General features: G+C 42.1%; 1 protein-coding gene across 1 annotated transcript in view; it reads left to right on the top strand.

Moving 5' to 3' along the window:
* Positions 1–16,441, top strand: part of brsk2a (BR serine/threonine kinase 2a) — a gene marked incomplete at its 3' end in the record, with an annotated part of 181,912 nt that overhangs the window by 144,684 nt on the left and 20,787 nt on the right. The window contains exons 6-10 of the mRNA XM_080476205.1: positions 5,309–5,342; positions 6,572–6,640; positions 8,621–8,767; positions 12,673–12,704; positions 15,277–15,441. Of these exons, the coding sequence (XP_080332331.1) occupies positions 5,309–5,342; positions 6,572–6,640; positions 8,621–8,767; positions 12,673–12,704; positions 15,277–15,441 (447 nt within the window). The remainder of the gene's footprint in view (positions 1–5,308; positions 5,343–6,571; positions 6,641–8,620; positions 8,768–12,672; positions 12,705–15,276; positions 15,442–16,441) is intronic.

The following is a 16,441-nucleotide window of genomic DNA, read 5'->3' as shown; positions in this document are numbered from 1 at the left end:
GTGTAATTTATTATTTTTTTTGCCGCTACAGTCTCCGAGCTCTCCTGAGTCATCGAGAGCTTCGCTGAGTCATGCCGGCAGCCGCCGTCAACCAGACGCTCCGTTTCCTCGAAAGGACATATTGCAGCGGATTTACCCAGTTTTTGTTTGCTGCTGCAGGTTTACTGCGATCTGCTCAGCCCCAACTTTGTGAGCGGTAACAAGTCGCTGGACTGCGGAGCCGTTTTTATTTATTTATTAAAAAAAATAAATTGACTTTTTTTTTTTTTTAATTGAAAAAACGAAAAGAGCATAACTCCAGGAGGTGGTTCTCATTACATTAGTCACTTTTCCACATGAAGTCGTACTTATAAAATAAACTAAATACATACAATAAAATGAATTCAAAATGATAGAATATAGTAATAAGAGCGGAGACGGTTCTTAAAGAGATACGACGAAGCAGAACTTCATCCGTCCTGCTTTCCACACGTGGCGAATTATTCATGTTCCTCTGACGAGCCGATCTCTGAGTTGTAGATATGACTTTTTTTCTTTATTTTATTTTCCAAATGAAACACATTCATCTGACCGGCTCTCACCACACGGGCAGCCTGGAGCCAACGTATTCCCTGAGCTGTGGGTAATGGAGCTGGAGTGCGGGCGAGGTGGAGGAACGGGGGAACGACACGCAGACCCGTATAGACGAGCAGAATCTTCGACAGGCGCGTTAAAATACGCGTCGCGAGACTCCTCCCTCTCTCCAGCCGTGAGTTCATCAGCGCTCGCTGTTCATTTACATTCGTTTCGTCGCGCCGATCGATGAAAGGAAATCAGCTCGTCTCCGAATTTACTGCAGAAAGACGAATTTTAATGAAGATGAATTGGAGCGTCTGGGGGCCGCGTTCACACTGCGACTCACTTCTGATGCTCACAAGTGGCTCATATCTGACGTGTGAAAGCTCCAATTGTGTCGGCCGTAAAGCCCGATATTCTATGATGGTAAGTTTATGAATGAAATGGCATCGATGTCTGTTCCCCGTAGAGACAATCTAATGCCGATGACATGAAAATGTCTTTTCGTGCTCCATTTATTTCGCCCTTTGCGTTTCTGGACAAACTGTCCAGCTGTGTCGTTTCCTCCTGCACCTCGCGAAATAACCACATTCCCCGTCCCGCTAGTTCATTTTATTTTTATTTTTTAAATCATATATTAGTATATCATATATTAGTAAGTATAAGAAAGAAGAGCATCAATTTTACCTTGGACAGCAATGATATGTCATATGTATATAATAAATAATATAAGGTGTTTTTTTCTGATAGAGAATATTATTAATTTAAATATTACCACACTATATTTTGTATTCAAAATATCATATATATCATTATTATCATTACCTACATGTGTATGTAATAATAATAATGATATATATGTGTACATTTGTGTGTATACACAAATATACATACATACATACATACATACATACATACATACATACATACATACATACATACATACATACATACATACATACATACATACATACACATGTAGGTAATAATAATAATGATATATATGATATTATTATTATTATTATTACCTACATGTGTATGTATGTATGTATGTATGTATGTATGTATGTATGTACGTACGTACGTACGTACGTACGTACGTACGTACGTACGTACGTACGTACATACATACATACATACATACATACATGTGTATATTTGTGTGTATACGTGTGTACATGTTTGATGTGCATGTATAAACCACATATAGAAAACGTGTGTATAGTATATACTGAATGTGTATCGTAAAAATAGTAATATTAGTTCAAAAGTAATTATTATAATTGTGTGACATTATGTAGAGAGCCTGGTTTTGTTTTTGGTGAATAAGTTCTTGCTTCAACTTTTCCTGCAACTGAGAGTTTCTTCTGTTTTGTATTGTGAAAAAAATAAAAAAAATTCAAGTTATTTATGTGATGTTACTTGTGTTACTTCGTGAAAAAAAGCCAATGTGCTTGAAGAAAATAGATCAATGTTGCTCCACTGGTCTTCAGAAAGTGGTATTTTTCCCTACCAGTCAGAGGGAAGTAGAATCACACAGTTTATCTTTCCTGTCCTCAAATATAACTTCAGTCTCTCGTGTCATAAATGGCTGTTTTCAGGTCGGCGGTCACATTTGTTGTGCCGATCATGTTTACTTCTTTGTTCAAAAGGTCAGGTTTCTTTGAGTTCCCTTCACTGAAGCAGAGTTGGCCTTTTGGCCGGAGACTCGTCCATGTAAATATACTCTAACGTTTTCATGTTGCATTGTGGGAGACGAGGCGTGAGCCGTCCGAGCAGTATTTACCATCCCTCATAGCTGAGATCTCATTTGGAGAAGATGAGACACACTCAGCTCTCAAAGAAATAAAAAGACGAGAGTAAAACGCTGTCAGAGGTAAAACTTCTCAAGACTCCCGCCATGCTGACGCCAGAAAGTACTTTATTTTTTAATTTTTTTAGTACCTTTTCTTATAAATATTGTCAATTGATGAGCTCAAACACTAAACTGTGTCATTAATGGATATTAGTTTCAAAGACTTTGGGCTTCCAGTGGGAGCGATTAAAGTATTTCTGAGTGTGTGGAAAAGATTAAAAGCTTTCATCTCTAAACTGTTTTTCAAGTGAGATTACCTTTTTTATTTTGATCATTAAGCTACAGCAGGAGTGTGAAACACACGTTGGTTCAGGGGCCGGAGCGGTAAAATAACAACATTAAACTTTAGAGTTTCTTCTTTGTTGTGGGCCAGAGAATTTGTAGTGAAAATGTCTATATTTTCACAAAAATAGGAATTGTTTAATTCCTGCTGAAAATGACTAAATCTTACCATAAAGCTAATTTTAGTGAAACCTACTGCCGCAAAATACAGTGAAATGTCCAGGTCCAAGTGGAAACGCAAATCTTTTGTTGTGTTTTGGATGTTTACGTGACAACTTTTTGAAAATGGCTTCCAAGGTGGAACTTTTTGGAAAATGCCCCGGCTCAGTCTTCATGGAATATGCTACTACAACGCGTGCGCGCCACGGCCTTAGTAACTAATTGTTCTGCACATGCTCAGTAGCTGGACAATAAGGCAAAACAGTAGCCACTAGTGGCCAAACATGCTAACTACGATCTAGCTAATGATGAAGTCTATTGTTGTTGTTACTATTATACTATTGCAGTTGTTATTATTGTTATTGGTATCATTATTATTATCATTATGGTTGTTATTATTGTAAGAGGATATAACATGTAATTCAGTTAACAAGAAATAACTAAGTGATTATATTGTATTAGTAATATCTTACATTATATAATAGACTATATGTCTTGGCTGTTTTTATTGTTTTATTTTCTGTTTTATTTTAACAGTGTTATTGTAGCAGCCACATTATCCTTATTATTTAAGTTTATGAACAGGGGTGGGAGTTAATAAGCTTGTCTTCTTCCCACTCCTTTTCGAGCTAGAGTGTTGAATTTATTTTTTATTTTATTGTATTTTTTTCTGGCTTTTATGCCTGTGTTGTGTGTTGTGTAGCTCGAAATAAATTTGGAAATGAAAAAAAACAACAACATAATTTTCATCGTTTCCGTCATTTTCGTGTAAACGGGCAACGCAAAGCCTTTCTGAAACAGAACTGTAAATGTAAACGGAGCCTTAAAGCTCGTCTACCAGAAAAAAAATTTTATATTTAGGAGCCACTTTCTTTGTCGATGTACATCTCTAATACGTTGTCAGTACCTTTCTGAGTGAAATTCGTCATTACACTCATAAAAACACGTATTTTCAGCATCTCTATCTCGTGTAAGATACAAGGATTGTTGACATTTTAACATCAAAATAACGCCCGTAGATTCCCGGAGCAAGATTCCAGTGTATATATAAATATATCCTCACGATCCTTCTGACTTTTTAGGTTTTAAGCAGGAGGTGTCAGAAAAGTTACCACAGGGAGAACTGGCTTGTGGCAGCCAAGCGTTCATATATATATATATATATATATATATATATATATATATATATATATATATATATATTCTTTCGTTGAAATGTTTTGCCCCTGGTCTATCTGGATCACACTCATTTCACAGAATAAATGAATGTTTTGATTTGGTCTTCTGATAATCCAGAATTCAGCCGAGCTCAGACAGTTTAGTTGCTTTAGTTCCTTTTTTTTATCTTTATTTTTTAATCCATTCTAGTTCCAGCTGTAGTTTGAATGTTGTGGCACATATGTGGCGTAACGATTGCAAACTTCAGGCTTGTTTTCTATTACTTTTTATCACTTTGCTCCTCTGCATAATGCTCTATGACGGACTTCCCCTCGTCGACAAGGCGGCTTTGTTTTATTGTTACTGGCCAGAATTGGGAGAGTTTGAGGAAAACTGTGCTGCCAGGGCAGATATTCATGAGTACACAAGACAGAACACGAGCTAATGGCCGTTGAGACAGTAGACGGTCCCTCATTACAGCGAGGTATTCTGGCGGGAGATGCAGTAAAAGCTCTCCAGGCCGGGAGGTTTGGATGGACGGGTGATTCACCGATCGTTTGTTCCTGGTGATTATATATTGTGGTAAAGATATTACCATTATCTTGGTTTATGTTCGGTTAATGGCTTTGGAAACGTGGGAAAGTCAAGGTGCAGGAAAAGTTTATGTATAGCATAACAAAGTGACTCATCCAGCGGCTCCACGAGGGAGCTCCAAATAAATCTTCGTATGATATTGACGTGTCAATCTAGTCATTGGCTTTACTGTCAGTCTGTCCCGGCGCCGTAAAGATTAGTGGGTCTGTTCACTGTCTGCAGCGAGACGATGACCTTGACTGAGCAGGCGGGAGGACATCTAAACGCCCTCAGGAAGTCCAAACTCCTGAAGCAACGATTTCAAGCAAAAATTTCTGATTTCATTGGGTTTTCGGGGTGGGGGGTCCTCAGTCCTCAGTCCTCAGTCCTCAGTTCTCAGTCCTCATTCTTCATTCTTCATTCTTCATTCTTCATTCTTCAGTCCTCAGTCCTCAGTCCTCAGTCCTCAGTCCTCAGTTCTCGGTTCTCGGTTCTCAGTGACTCCCAAGCTGGAACTTTTTGAAAACGTTCCGACTCTGTCCTACATGGAAACGGGGCGAAGACGAGACTTGCTCCACATTGCAATGGAAATGTGAAACTTTCCCGAAACGAGAATGTGTTTTCAATAGAAATGTCACGTAAACGGCGTCTTAACGTCCTCAGACTGTAGTTTGATATTTAGCTTGTGATGCTTTTCTAACAAAGTCTTTGTTTCCCCCCCAACAGGTCTCCACACTACGCGTGTCCAGAGGTCATCAGGGTGAGCTGCTTTTCACTCATTTTGCAATAAGTTTTGGGAAGCAACCAGTACTGGTCCAATTTTTATTTTATTTGTAATTTTTTTTGGGTGGGGGGTTATTACTATACAGTCATAAAATAAGATCAACTGAAAATAATATTAAAATAGATAAATGGAGCAAAAAATAAGTTTAACCCCCCCACACACACACGCAGTTTTGGGAAAAATATACCTTAAATGGTGCATTCTAATGCATTGTGGGGGACTAAATACTACATTGTGGACTACTAAATATTACATTGTGGAGGACTAAATACTACATTGTGGAGTACTAAATACTCCATTTTGACATGTGATAAACTGTAGGACCAGTTGAATAAACCAAACTTCAAATATGTTATGGAAGAAACATACTTATTTAAAATTGCATAACTGAACCAATATATATATATATGATATATACAAAGATGTATACAAAATAAATACTAAATAGAATTTACCTTCAGAAGCCACATACAGTCCCGTTTCATTTTTGATGACGTGTAAAAAACTTTGATGACACAAAAAAAGTCATAAATAAGACTAATTTCTGTTGTGATCCTCATAAAAAATACAAAATAAATTTAAAATTAAAAACATACAATTATGAAATATTGACATTATAGTGAACAATTAAAAACACAAAATTGTATGAAAGAATGGTATGAATACAAGTTCTACCTATGCAAATGTATTGCACAAAATGATTTATCCCAAATGTATATATAGATCCCAACATCAGTTATCACAGACCGATTCATCATAAAACAAGAATAAAACTAAATGAAATGAGTAAAATAAAGAAGTCGTTACGTCGTTTCTATGGATTCCAATGTTTCTGCGTTTTTCCATCCACTGTAAAATATCATATTTCATCAAGTAGTGAGGTTTGTTCTTTCTTCGCTCCACATCTTTTAAAAAACAGTATGCGGGATGTAAAGAAAAACTTTAACGGGCGAAGGCTCCGTTAGTGTTTCTCTAGTTTCCTCTTGGGGAAGGGATGCTTCTAAAGTTTCTATCCCTGCAGAGTCACGTCCACCGGCTGCAGTTCAGCTTGTTTCTGGATGGAATTGTCAGATACATCTTAACTCTGGAGTCCGCTCTCTTCCTCCCGCCTCCTCTCCAGAGTTTCTTCAGCACTGCTGAGCAATCACAATCTGAATGAATAAGTCTCCCCGTCCTCACCTGACACACCGTTTCCTCCCCCTCAGGGAGAAAAGTATGACGGGAGGAAAGCAGACGTCTGGAGTTGTGGGGTCATCCTGTTCGCTCTGCTGGTGGTGAGTGTCAGCTTCCTGTTTACTGACGTCAAGCTTCAGATTCACTCATTCATTCAGTTGTTCTTGTTTTTTTTTTACTATTGTATGAAACTACAGATGCACGATATTGGATCTGTGCCGATGTGCAGATATTTTTGAAAGGAACTCTTTGCCGATTCCAATAAAATCCACCGCTCAATACCGACAACGTTAAATCACAATTCTTTAATATTCTCGGAATGTTTTCACAACAACTAAGTCATTCTACTTTGCAGAACATGAAATAGTCCCTATACATGGATAAATGTGACTCAGTGGGCTGCAGGTGATTCACTCAGGCCTCGTTCACGCTGCAGGGAAATGACACTCAATTTTGCTCCCATTCCGATGTTTCCACCCCAGACCCAGGCCTCCGTCATAGGTCGCACCAATTTGGATATTTATCTACGCGCGACTGTTTCGTCATTGACGTGAGACTGAAGCTGTTTTCTCTTTCCTCCTCACGTTGTCTAGATTTTCTCAGCTCGTATTTAACAACCACTTGAAAGTGAATCTACACGCTGACCTGTGTTGCCAGATTTGGCGGGTATTGTTTATTTGGTACATCGGCGTGTTTCTGGCACGTTCTTTTCACACAAATAGTAGTTTTACGGTTTTAACATGATTCCTACACAGGCTGAGATTCAGGCGGGTTTTTAATGAGGTGTGTCGGTTTTACTTTGTTCGGGCTGGAAACGGTGAGTCACATCTGGCAACCCTGCTGCTGACCGGCGTGGCGTCCATATTTACTTCCGTCAACGACGCCTCCTGCGTGCGATTGAGACGGAGACCTGCGGCAGCCTGATTCACCTCCTTTCCGCCCGAAGGCCTCGTCTTTCAGACGCTCTGCTCTTGAATCCACTTTGACCCGAATGGAAACGGGAGCCGAGCGTTGGCCTGGATCAGCAGACGGACATAAACCCGGATGTCAGGAGGTTAAATTGTCTCATTTATACGGACTCGTCAGAGAAGAAACCTTTTTATTTTATCCACCGTCCTGCCTCCACACACGGACGCCGTCTCCATAATCAGGAGTGTTTGTGTCCGCGGCGCCCCGGAGCTTCGTTTCATCAACAGCTGTACTGTAGTTCCTACACACTCCTGCCCCCCATGAATAATTCATCCAAGCAAACTGAAAGGAGAGAGAGAGAGAGAGAGAGAGAGAGAGAGAGAGAGAGAGAGAGAGAGAATAAATACCACCGTTGACAGGGCAGCTTCTGGCCACAGGCCTCGTGTATTTGTCTTTGGTTTCCTCTCTTTTCCTCTGCCTGCTTGTTTTGTTTGTCCTCTCAGTTCACTCATGTTGCACAGACCTGATGTTGTTTACTTCCACTGTGACCAAACCAAAGTTTCCCCGTCTCTCTCTCTCTCTCTCTCTCTCTCTCTCTCTCTCTCTCTCTCTCCGGTTCCATCCTGCCGTTTGGCTGCCGGATAACCATTTGTCTGATTGTGGGAGACGTGCATACTCCCCGCGCTCAGATAATCTGTTACACTAGTCCACAATCTACCTCTCCCCCCCCCCCCACCACCTCCATCTTCTGCTCGTTCATCAAACGAGCACATCTGCGAGGTGTCGGCTCTCATTGATAAACGACTCCGATGAGAGGATGCTAAATGAGAAATCTTGGTAATCATTAGATTGCAGCTCGCCGCTGTTTATTATTTATTTGACGCAGCGTTTAAAGGCAGGCTGCTCTAATTGGCCAGTTAGGCGGATTGAAGTCAAATTAAAGTTGCACGGGGAGTTTGGACGTTTTTCCGCTTCGTGTTCGTGGGGGATTTATCCGGGTTTATCCGGTGGTGGAGGTACAGGCCTCTGCAGGGGGATAGTACCCCTTTGTTTTTTTCCTGTGATGGATCTGCTTCAGTCTGTGTTTGGAATGAAGTTGTTTTTCTTGTTTAAAATTGTTTATTTACTGTCCAGAAAGAAGCCGTTTCCACTGGTGTTTGTGTTCTCCGCAGGGCGCCCTGCCGTTCGACGACGACAACTTGAGGAACCTGCTGGAGAAGGTGAAGCTGGGAGTGTTTCACATGCCTCACTTCATCCCTCCGGACTGTCAGAACCTCCTGCGGGGCATGATCGAGGTGGACGCCTCCAAAAGATTAACGGCGAGTTCACAGCATTTGACTCCTGTTTTGTCCCGTCTTGGACCCTTGGTTCTGGTTTTCATGCTTTTGGGGAAAGAAAACATTGTTTAACGACTCCGTGTCGTAGTTTTTTAGAATTTGATTCAACGCTAAAGGTTTAGACAAACTTTCACCAGAGTGTGGAAGCCGTCCCTTTAAATAGAAAAAAATGTTTTAGAAGCGAAAGACATAAATCAACCAGAGGAAATGTTCTTTTTCTTATATGTTGATAGCAACTCTTTTTTTTTCACGGTGAAATTTAAGAAATCAACAAACAGAAGAGAAAGACATCAGCTAAATCTGACCATAAGACCTATGTTTAACAAACAGATGGATACATTAATTAATTAATTAATAAATACATAAATAAATAAATACAACAAACAGACCAAAAATGTGTGTGTGTGTGTGTGTGTGTGTGTGTGTGTGTGTGTGTGTGTGTGTGTGTGTGTGTGTGTGTGTGTGTGTGTGTGTGTGTGTGTGTGTGTAAACAAAAGAAATTACTTACAGCATATACCGGGGGGAGGTTTGAGTAGTTTTTGTGGGAAAACTTTTTAAGAATGACGAGGAAAAAAAAGATCATATCAACTCATTGTTTTCAACTTTCAAGTGAAAACGCTCAAGTTTTTTTTTTTTGCCTTCTGGGCGTCCGTTTACATGACAACGATGGTCAGAGTCACTGAAAACATAACTTTTAGAAAACTGCTCCCAAAGTGGAACTTTTCGAAAAACGCTCCGACTCTACTCTCTCCTTTTCTGGAACGAAAATGCAAAATCGACGTGTTTTCCTCATATGCCCATGCACAAACGCACAGAAGAAGAAGAAGAAGAAAGGGTAAAAGTCATCAGGTACAAAAAAGATTCTGATAAGAGAGAGGGGGGGACAGTCATCAGGGATGAAAAAGATTCTGATAAGAGATAGGGGGGGGACAGTCATCAGGGATGAAAAAGATTCTGATAAGAGATAGGGGGGGACAGTCATCAGGGATGAAAAAGATTCTGGTAAGAGATGGGGGGGACAGTCATCAGGGATGAAAAAGATTCTGGTAAGAGAGAGGGGGGACAGTCATCAGGGACGATCAGAGCAGTGGGAAACAATGGAGATAGATAAAACCAGCAGATGGCGGCCATGCAACTTTAAGGATGCAAACTGCCGTTAAACCCAAAAGAAGAAGAAGCAGACGTGTTTACCCTGGAAATGTTGTCGAGTAAACGAGGCCTAAATATGTGAAGCATGAATCAACATACATACTGATATGTTCACAATTTATTTACTCTTAACAGGAAAAAAAAAACCTCGTATTAATATTTGTATTTCGTGCCGGAATCTCTGTGAATATAACCCCCCCCCCCCCCCAAACAACTGAACTTATCTTTCACATCGTCACAGTAACTAAGGGTGAACCGACAGAAATGTGAAAGGGTACAGTCACACAGTAAAAGATAGGAAATCTTGGAAGCCAGAAATACTCATTTGCAATCGTGCCGACGTTCTTCAGGTGAGAGAGAGAGAGAGAGAGAGAGAGAGAGAGAGAGAGAGAGAGAGAGAGAGAGAGAGAGAGAGAGAGAGAGAGAGAGAGAGAGAGAGAGAGAGAGAGAGAGAGAGAGAGAGAGAGAGAGAGAGAGAGAGAGAGAGAGAGAGAGAGAGAGAGAGAGAGAGAGAGGGGTTTTATTATGCAGGATGCACAAAGGACGCTTTATTTTTCTGCCTTCTCTGGCTGACGAGGACAGGTCACCCTGAGATTTCCTCGATATGTCCAGCAGCCTGCAGCTATGTCCTCAACAAAGAGGCGCACACACACACACACACACACACACACACACACACACACACACACACACACACACACACACACACACACACACACACACACACACACACACACACACACACACACACACCTGCTACCTGTCTGCTCTCCTCTCTTGCACAAGGACTCCAAACAAAGCACAGAGGACGTGTCTCAGCTTCACCAAATGTCAAACGGTCTTTGTTGCATTGAGCATTTTTTGGAGTTTAGTGTTGAAACGGGCGAACGTGATGGTGGTTTTCTTCTCTTCATGTCCTTGGATGCCATCAGGCATGTAGGGCAGCAATGCCGTAACATCAGTCTTACTGAATAGGATCATTAGTGGGTCCAACCCCCAACCTGGGGGGTCAGTGGGTCGTCAGGCGTTTGACCTTTGACCTCTCAGGTGTGACGACTCCACCAGGAAACTGATGCCGCCGCCAGCGTGGCTCTCGGAGGCACTGAAGGCTTGTTTACACGTTTAACAACTTTTTTCACAACAACGGTGCTTTGGAGACACTGGAGACGCGACTTTTTCTCGAAAATGCTCACGCTCCATCGTTGTGTAAACAGAGTGTCTCCCAGTCCATATTCTCCTGGGACTTGGTACTTTTATTTTGACAGTCACTGTAATAACAGAAAACACTCCGACTTTGTCAACGTGCTTTCACTTGAAATGTTGTGTTGTAAACGGGGGGCCTGAGACACGCGTCCTACCGACCACTGCCAGGCGGCAGGAACGTCCCACAGGAAGCTTTCTTCTGTTTGGGATTATTTTTTAGCAATAAAGTTGACAATAGCTTGATGCATCAGGTCAGTAGGCTGATCGGACCATATCTACTGGCTGCGCTCCACTTCCTGTTAATCAGAGGTACACACTAAGCCCTCAGAGTCTGAGTGTGTGTGTGTGTGTGTGTGTGTGTGTGTGTGTGTGTGTGTGTGTGTGTGTGTGTGTGTGTGGTGGGGGGGCACGTATCCTGGCTTAAAGGGGCTTAGCCCAATAAAAGCTTTTCTCTTCATTTCCTGGCTGTGTAGTCGGGGGTGGGGGGGTGGGGGACCACCACCTCAACACAATCATCTCATCTCGGCTGTTGAAATGAACACCGGAGCCCCGGAAAGACCCGGCTCCTCGTGGTACCTGGCTAATGAAGAGGATCGGGCAGCTTGAATACATTTAACTCATCACAGGTAGAGAATACTCTCTCAGGGAGGAGGGAGATGAAGGACGGCTTCAGGAAGAAGAATAGAAGAGAGGGCGTGTGTTTTCTGTGTCGAATGAACAGAAATTGCGTTTTTGTTTCGAGACGGTTTCACGTTTTCCACAGAGTCCGGAGTGTTTCCCCAAAAAGTCTCAAACCCCAAAGGTTTCAGGTTCTCGTTTGAAAACGTCGCCACTGTGGGTCCCTGAGCATGTCGGCCGTGTCTGGGACCGGCCGGGAGATATTTGCTTCTGGAGCTTCTGGAGCTTCTGGAGCTTCTGGAGCTCCGATGGAGACGCGAACGCGAGAGCTCGGCGAGAGCTCGGCGAGAGCCAGTGATTGGAGTTGCTATGTGTGTGTCTCCAGCGGTTCCCCAACAACAGCACGAGCAAATTAAAAAGTCCCAGCAGTCACATCGATCCCATTTTCTCCTGGAAGGAGCTCAAACACTGCGGAGCGATTCCAGCCAACATCTTCCTTTGTTGCCCCTTTTTGCCCACTGTCTCTCTCTTTCTCTCTTTTTTTGGCCACATTAAACGCGGGATGACAAGAGCAGTATTGAGAGAGCGAGAGAGAGAGCGAGAGGTACGGGGAGGAATGAGAATGGGAGATTCCCTTCAGAGCGCAGGGCCGGGCAGGTCAGCAGTGTGTGTGAGGGAGATAATATTCTCAGTTTATAGCCCGGCTGTGTTTCCTCTCCCACTTCTTCTCCCGGCATTAATATTTGAAAGCCTCATTAATTACTTCTACTCTTCAACCCGTCCTGTTGTTTTTCCTCTTCAGCTTTTAAACGTCAGAGTGTTTCTGCTGTATTGCTCTCACCTTCACGGGTTTTGGTGTTGTGATCATTTCATTAGTCTGACCTGTGTTTTTTTTTTTTTTTTTGTGTCTTTTACAGTTAGAACAGATCCAGAAGCACACATGGTACATGTAAGTATTTCCCCTCATTACTACCCTCCTCCTCCTCCTCCCATCTCCCTCCTCTTCATCGGGGGGCGGGGGGGTTTAGACCTGAGGGGAGCTGCCGCATGAAAAATGACTTTGGGTTTCAGCTCCATACACAGGAGTACGTTTAAGCAGGGCATGACTCCACTCTGGGGGATGTGAGGGTAAATTGGTAGTGCATGAAAGAGGACGTGCGGCAAACGGTCAGAGGGCAGCGGCAGGTTAAAACCCTCCTCACCTCGGTGTGCACACCGTTCAAACATGGGTGTACCGGCCCTTTAAGAGAAAAACATTAATCTCTCAAGGGAGCTTTTTCACAGCAGAGTGAAGTCACCATTATCAGTGCCAGAGATACAGAATTCTTATATTAATAGATTTTTGGCATTTTCAAAGAAGAAAACATTTGATTACCTCCACCAATGAAAGTCGGGGCGAGAAGGTTGTGTTTTTGGCCACGTGTATTTATTCATTGGTTTTTTATGAATTCATGTATGTATGAATCTCACAGATTTTTCACAAAAACTACTCACCCGATTAAATGAAATCTTCAGGGATGATTTGTCATCATCCAGCGACCGATCCATTAGATTCTGGGACGTTAACTTGGTTCTGCAAACAAACGTGGCGTTGGCGAAGGTCCGCTCTCCACCGACTGCCCGTTCTAGTTTATAATGTGTCGATGGATCAAATTCTAATTTCACGTGGAAATGAACTTACGTCCTGACTAATATTTTTACACCGGATTTTAATTTTTCCAATTCAATATAGATATAATAAGTTATATATACAGACATAAGAGAATGCCCGACTTACATCTCTTTTAAAAATCAACTTAAACATTATCTTAAAGTAAATCCGTCCTGCATTCATTTTACATAAATGTAATTTGTCTAGTTTTTATCATTTATATTCCTTTATACATTTTATTGCTTGTGTGACCTGCATTGGGACGACAGATGTTTTGCTTTAATCTGGCAGATTTACAGTTTGTTTATGATTGTTCATTAATGTGCGAATTGTCCTGATCAAATAAATAAATATATAAATAAATTGTATTGCTATAGATGACAACACTGTCATTCCTAGAATTTTCTAAGCTGATCAACAACCAAACTTGTGATCACGAGGACTATCACAATAAATGTGTGATAGAGGACTATCACACATTAAAATAAATATATTTTTTAAATGGTACTTTGCCTATGTCAGAGTACTGAGTAAGTACTTTAATATTTGCACTTTATGGTAGGTTTTTGGGAAGAATAATTTTATCATCTTTTTCTTTGTTTTACCGTATAGTTTTTATATGTTTTTATATGTTTGTAACGCTGTATGGTTTTTATGTGGGACCACGGATGGAATTAGCCTAAATCTGGCATATTTACAGTAACATCGTGAGGAGATGTCCTGTTCATTAATACTCACCGTCCAAATAAACAAATAAATGAGAAGAAATTAATGAGAAAAAACAAACAATTCCACATGAGCAAGCAGACAGATGGATGCAGGTCCTCCAGGAGTCTAAACCTGCAGCAGCTCCACTAGGAAATGATCCTGAACCAGTCGTAACGGTGATCTTTATCAAATAGAAGTCTGGAGCCGAACCTCCATAAGTAGAGACGGTGTCGGCCTCCATACCTGAAACTGGAGCTGGTTCCACACGAGAGGAGCCCGACAGCAGAAAGCACCGCCTCCCCTTCTACGTACATTTTCAATTTAAAGATGCGTTAAGAAAAATGAATTTGAGAGTCCTGGAGGTGAGTTACGGTTCCCGTCTCTGCTGAGAGATCATGCAAGCAGGCCGATGAGAGAAACGAGGAGAGACGGGTGTCGTACGAGAGGTCACCACGTACTAAAACCTCTAATCCACATTTAAACGTTTATTTCATGGTTTATTTATTGACGAGCGTCCTAACAATCTTCGGCAGCACTTGAACAAACTGTCATTTGGACACCGGCAGTTAACATGTTATTATGGGCCCCTGTCTAAATTTAATGCAGCCCTGCAGTGAATCTTCACATTAATGAGGGCCTTCAAATTTTTTTTTAACATTCGGCAGTTTTATAAAAGATGAAGACGATTCAACGCGATTAAGTTCAACATCCTGGCAAACTGCACCCACCAGAATGAGCATAAAAATGAAATAATGTCTCTGAATGGTTCCAATAAAACGTGCGCTGCATGATTTTTTTCAGGCAAGGTTTGATTTTCTCGATAATACTGCCATTTCTTTACTCTGCCACTGACACTGAAGTGAAACGGCAGGATCCGGGTTCATGTCGGAAGAACGTAGTTCGTGAGTTCACAGCCACCAGGAAAGTGGCAGCTCGTGTCAATTTAATGGCTGCCGGTGGGGTTTCTGCTTCACAGGCTTCAAAAACATTAAGACGAAGGATGGGGCGGTTTTTTTTGCTTTGGTTGTTTTTTTCCTTAAATAGAGACGTACAGAAATCCTCCCACAAATAAAAGTCAATGCAGTTCATTCTCTGGAAATAACGTTAGCGAGGGAATCAGGAAGAGATTCCTATTTACCAAACTGTCCTTTTATTTCTTTAGCGGGGGGAAGAACGAGCCGGAGCCGGAGCAGCCTGTCCCCAGGAAGATGACCATCCGCAGCCTGCCGTCCGCGGACGACATCGACCCGGACGTCCTGGACAGCATGCACTCCCTGGGCTGCTTCCGGGACAAAAACAAGCTGCTGAAAGACCTCCTGTCGGATGAGTGAGTGAACGACGACGCAGAGCGCATCAGAGGGGTGAAAGACAAATAGCTGGGACAAGCTAGAGTCTACTCCGGGGGGTGTTCAACTCATTTTAGTTCAGGGGCCACATACAGAGACGGATCGGTAAAATAGTGACATCATTAACCTTTCAATTTAAACTTTGAGGAATCATATTAAAATTAACATTAAATTCACTTTCTAAAGTTTTTCCAGCAGTACTAATCGTCCCCATACCTGGAATGACACGCCAGAAGTGAAGACAGTCTGTCCTCTCTCTCCCTGGCTTGTTTCAGTTTTTAAAAAGTGTGTTGCTCCAACCAGCCAATCAGAAATCAAACCCTATATAGTGTCATCGGGGGTTTAGCCAATCACAATCAAGGTAGGCCCTCCCTTTGACTCCTCCCACAATTAGGCAGCTCTGCTCTGGCACATGGCACCACCAGAGGAAGTACTTCCTCCTCTTCCCAAGATGGGCATGTGTGGGCGGAGCCAGTCCAGCTCACACAGACACAGCAGATTCTGAATGCAGCTCCTATGATCCAAGATTCAAATGGAGAAAAATCAAGGAGGAGCTAGAAACTTAGAATACTGAAGGTTTTTGGACTAACAAGGCCATGTGAGAGTGTTGAAAAGCTTAATCTTATGACCCTTTAAAGATTTGCTTTGTCGTGGTGCAGAGTATAGATGATGAAAAAGTATATATTTTCACAAGTACATGCCCTGAAATCTAAAGCAGCGTCTTTGTCTATATACACTGGAATTCCTAATTTTTCATGTAACCTCGCCAGCCGTTGAGGAACAAGAGTGTGTGGTGTCGGTGTGTCCGCGTGTCCGCTCACCTCCACTCTTCTGAAGTCCTGCGACGCCGTCACTTCACGTGTCCGGAGCGGTAGATCACCGAACCGTTATCACACTGCGCTTACACGGCTCGCCACCGAACACACCCGCCCGTCAGACCGATGCCAACATGCTCCCGTTCATGTTTATGTGGCGACGTCC

The sequence above is a fragment of the Lipophrys pholis genome (assembly GCF_963383615.2).
Source record: "Lipophrys pholis genome assembly, chromosome: 11".
In the NCBI taxonomy this organism is placed as follows: domain Eukaryota; kingdom Metazoa; phylum Chordata; class Actinopteri; order Blenniiformes; family Blenniidae; genus Lipophrys; species Lipophrys pholis.
This window is presented reverse-complemented; position numbering and strand designations above follow the sequence as displayed.